The 5,000-nt window shown below is 40.7% G+C and overlaps 1 protein-coding gene across 1 annotated transcript in view; it reads left to right on the forward strand.

The window, feature by feature from the left end:
* Window positions 1–1,211: 1,211 nt before the first annotated feature.
* Window positions 1,212–5,000, forward strand: part of LOC311247857 (SCO-spondin-like) — a gene marked incomplete at both ends in the record, with an annotated part of 30,500 nt that continues 26,711 nt past the window's right edge. The window contains 3 exon segments of the mRNA XM_084338845.1: window positions 1,212–1,432; window positions 2,146–2,295; window positions 3,900–4,066. Coding sequence (XP_084194971.1) covers window positions 1,212–1,432; window positions 2,146–2,295; window positions 3,900–4,066 — 538 coding nt within the window.

Raw genomic sequence — 5,000 nt, forward strand, 5'->3', positions numbered from 1 at the left:
CCCTATCATTATAGTCGGTTAGCATTATGGAGAAACATTATTATATTTGTTTATTGTTAAAGTATTAAATATGATTTAAAATGACTTAATTATATAAGTAAAATAATGAAAATAGTATAATCTTGTCATTCATTTTAAGAGGAAATATATGATACACATTTGATGTAAGCCTAGACAAGCACATTGCCATTAAGTACATGACACACAAATACAAAATGATTATCTTAATTATCTTATAATTATCTACCCTTAGGCCATTCGGCCTCCCCAACTAAAGTAGAACTATGTTAGTGTTTCTGTTGGCCAGTTGGGATGTTAACTATGTCAACTATAACATAGTCACTGCTGTCAACAGACTGCATACTAGTAATAATTGGTAACCGTAGGCTAATGCCAATAGCTATAAAGTTAGATTTTTTTGCCTCACTAGCTAGTAGAAACACGTCCAATCTTTCGCCGTCGACTAAAGACTCACTTCTTCAACCATTATCTGAATAAAAAAAAAAAAAAAAAAAAAAAAAATCTAACCCTAACTAACCGTACTGTCATGCACTTGTCCTAATAAACTAACCTACACTGTAGCACTCAACACTTTGATGAACATTGTTACTCAGCTGATAGAGTTGTGCTCTTCCTGATGGCTTGTCGTACAGAACTTGTAAGTCGCTTTGGATAAAAGCGTCAGCTAAATGACTAAATGTAAATGTAAATGTAAATGTAATCTGTACCACTGTAGCCCACAGGTGCTTGGATGTGGTGTATAACTGTTACAACTAGGGATGCTCGACATTGGCTTTTTTACCGATACCGATATTGTCCAACTCTTAATTTCCGATACCGATATCAACCGATACCGATATATGCACGGTTCCCCCCCAAAAAACTGAATAATTTCAGGTAATTAACATTACATATCTCTTGTGGAATTAACACAACATTATGCATACTTTTGACAATAAATAAAATCAGAATTTGTTCTTACTTGCTTGCCTGGGTAAATAAAGGTTATAGAAATGTAAAAAAAAATTAAATTAAAATTAAAATTAATTTGAAAACCGATACCGATATTTTCCGATATCACATTTTAATGCCAATATCGGCCGATAATATCGGTAGGCCGATAATATCGGACATCCCTAGTTACAACATTGAATAATGTCATCTTTATTAATCTAATTTATCTTATTTTTATCTCACTCTTTTCCCCCCAGTTCATGCGAGGCCGGGGTTTTACAGTGTCAATCGGTGCCCGGTTGCCACGACGACGGCGGCTGGAGCCAATGGGGAGGCTGGTCTGAGTGCTCACTTCCTTGTGCAGGCGGAGTCAAATTCAGGCGGCGTCAGTGTGATAACCCCGCCCCTCAGAGCGGGGGGAGGGGCTGTCTGGGCGTGACTGACCAGCAGAAAGACTGTAACACACACACCTGCACAGGTACAGTAGGCTCCATTCATCCTTTAAATATGAAGGCATTTTTCAGAAGCAAAAGGGCGTGTTTTTCATCGTGTTTTTCTTCAAGGGACGAATTCTTGAGTGTTCTTTTTTTTACAAAATGTATGAATTTAATTGTTTTTGATCTGTAGGCTGGTGTTTTCACTTATTTTTATAAAATTATTTTTAAGACTTATGTTACTTGTTTAAAGGTCCCTTCCACTCCAAAACGTTTTTATTTTTTATTTATGGGTTAACTCCTCTTGGAGGCATGCCTTTGACTATACAGATTGTTATTTTGTGCAGTTATTGTCACCAGAGTGCTTTTCTCTTCCCCTGGAGAGGGAGAGCTACTTTGTACTTCCCTGAAATCTGAGTTGCATCTGTGATGTCAATAATACATTGAACCTATCACGGTCCAAAATGCGGTAACCTTTGCATTCTCAACGAGGGTGACGCTGCAGAGATGCTGCGGACCCATTTTCAGTCGTTTATCGAACGATTTGATATTGAACGTATTTGTAAAAAAGTATTAGTCAATACAGAAAATGTTTAAGGGTTTAAATTAAAATACATCTGGATGGGGTTATTTAAGATGGCAATGTTTTGTAGTATGCAATGAGGTTTACCCCTCCCTATCTATAAAACCAGCCCATAGTATATTTTGTTCCCAGGTTTGCAGTCTGTGGTCTCATACTAGTGTGTTCTCTCCTAAGACTCAGTAGGGTGGCTGCCCTGGTCCCAGTGGTCCCCGTGTTCGGTCACCTGCGGGGGAGGGGCACAGTCGCGCTCCAGGACCTGTAGCTCCGCCCCCTGCAGCGGCCTTACGAGGCAGAGCAAGACCTGCAACACTCAGGTCTGCCTCGGTGAGTGACTCAATACAATATGTAAACTAATAACAGACCTCAGGTCTGCCTCGGTGAGTGACTCAATACAATTATGTAAACTAATAACAGACCTCAGGTCTGCCTCGGTGAGTGACGCAATACAATATGTAAACTAATAACAGACCTCAGGTCTGCCTCGGTGAGTGACTCAATACAATATGTAAACTAATAACAGACCTCAGGTCTGCCTCGGTGAGTCAATACAATTAGGGATGTCCGATATTAAATTATTTATATTGGCATTAAAATGTGATATCGGAAAATATCGGTATCGGTTTTCAAATTTTTTTTCTTTTTCTTTTTTACATTTCTATAACCTTTATTTACCCAGGCAAGCAAGTAAGAACAAATTCAGATTTTATTTATTGTCAAAAGTATGCATAATGTTGTGTTAATTCCACAACAAGAGATATGTAATGTTAATTACCTGAAATTATTCCGTTTTTTGGGGGGGGGAAACCCTGCATATATTGGTATCGGTTGATATCGGTTGATATCGGTATCGGAAATTAAGAGTTGGACAATATCGGTATATCGGTATCGGTAAAAAAGCCAATATCGAGCATCCCTAAATACAATATGTAATAACAGACCTGCAACACTCAATCTACCTCTCGCTTCAGAGTCGCAATTCATCCTTGCAAAAACAAGAAAGTGGACAAATATACCAAACATTACGTTATATATAAAGCTGCTATCGGTCTCTATTGGACTGAGAAACTTTTTTTTTTCTGGCGCGGGAGTGTGTCTGTTTATATAGTGGCACTGTCACAGTGAACCAAAGGTAAAAATGAAACCTGTGTTCTCCTTTCATCTCTGCGGAGGAATGCGTATGAGGACATTCAGGGGGGGCTTCACACAGAGCTAGTCCGTCAGCCTAAGTGGTCGCGACGCTGTCTCCATTAAAACAACTTTAATTGGAAGAATGTCTAACTGTGAGCTTCCGAGTCGAGAGAGGTTAATGGAGGTTCCGCCTGCCACAAGGTTTTATATAATACTGAGAGTCACTCACTGATTGGTGGGAGTAATGGACTGAACAGGCTGCCATTGGACCAGCGTGTTCTGCAGCACCGGCATAGCTGCTGGGCCCAACCTTCTTAACCCTTTCACTACCACACTGCAGAAGGTTAACCCTTTCACTACCACATCATAAAAGGTTAACCTTTCACTACCACACTACAGACGGTTAACCTTTCACTACCACACTACAGACGGTTAACCTTTCACTACCACACTACAGACGGTTAACCTTTCACTACCACACTACAGACGGTTAACCTTTCACTACCACACTACAGACTGTTAACCTTTCACTACCACACTACAGCAGGTTAACCGTCTGTAGTGTGGTAGTGAACGGGTTAACCTTCTGTAGTATGGTTGTGAAAGGGTTAACCCTTTATCATGTGGCAGTGAAAGGGTTAAAATAGTGTTCTGGGACGACTGCTGGTCCCATCGCTGCTGAAGGTCTGTGTTGTTGTCAGGAGACCTGACTTTCTTGTTGTCATGTATGTACTGTATAGTTTTCTGACTGTATTCTAATGCTCATCCTTTCCTCTTGTTGTTGTTGTTGTTGTTGTCAGAGGTGGGTTGCCCTCCGGGTCGGCTGTACAGGGAGTGTGAGCGAGGCGAGGGCTGTCCTTTCAGCTGTTCCCAGATCAGCGGGAGGGAAGGCTGCTACTCTGACGGCTGTGATGAAGGCTGCCACTGTCCCCCCAACACCTACCAGCACCACGGACTCTGTCTACAGGTGGGACTCACTGTGCAGCGCGCTACTGGGAATTGATTGATTGATTGAAAACTTTATTAACAGATTGCAGAATGGGTACAGTACAGTATGGCTCAATACATACAATTGTTAAGGGGATGCAGACCAGAGAAAGACTTTCGTCTTGTTTACATCAGGGTCCCCCATTTTCAATTCATCATAACATATATGACATACATGACATACAGTTAGACAGTACTGCTACATCTATACATTTATGACATACAAGATTTGCAAATACAGTACTGTTTGTGATACAAAAAGAGTCCAGAAAAAGAGAGTATATACACTTGACGTAGAAACTGTACATTGGAGGTGGTTGGGTAGGTGGGGGGGGACCTCATGCACCAACGGACTTGCGACAAAAGTTACAAGCAGATTTCATCATAGCTCCACTTATGACCTTTTCGGGACGATTTACGGTTCCTTCTCGGGGATTCGCTCGTAGCTAAGAGCGGGATTTACGAGTGCGGAAGAGCAGTCGTAAGTCAGACAGACCGGTGTGCTCCGTGTTCTTAAAGGCTTTATTTTTGGAGGAATCATGGTGATTGCGTTCACGTCGATTCCACAGACATCCTCAGAATTTAATAATTATAATGATAATAAATAAGACCTTTTTTTCCCCCGTTACGTCTTACATTTACAGTCGTGCCTCAAAAGGCATCGTGATGTCTGAAAATAAATAAAAGCTCTACACCAACACTGTAAATGACAGTGAATAAAAAAATAAGAACAAAACCCAATCGTGTGGATATAGCTATAGTGGAATAGACTGTTTAGTGTATCCACTATTGGATAAACTAAACTAATTTCTCAGCTGTGCCTGTGTTGAGTGTTTCCAGGGTTAGCTTAGTTAGCAGCTAACATTAGTTAAGGTTTTTACCGCGACGTGAGCAGCATACAGGTATGGCGAGGA

Source organism: Notolepis coatsorum, assembly GCF_963971535.1.
Source record: "Notolepis coatsorum genome assembly, contig: SCAFFOLD_1987, whole genome shotgun sequence".
Classification (NCBI taxonomy): domain Eukaryota; kingdom Metazoa; phylum Chordata; class Actinopteri; order Aulopiformes; family Paralepididae; genus Notolepis; species Notolepis coatsorum.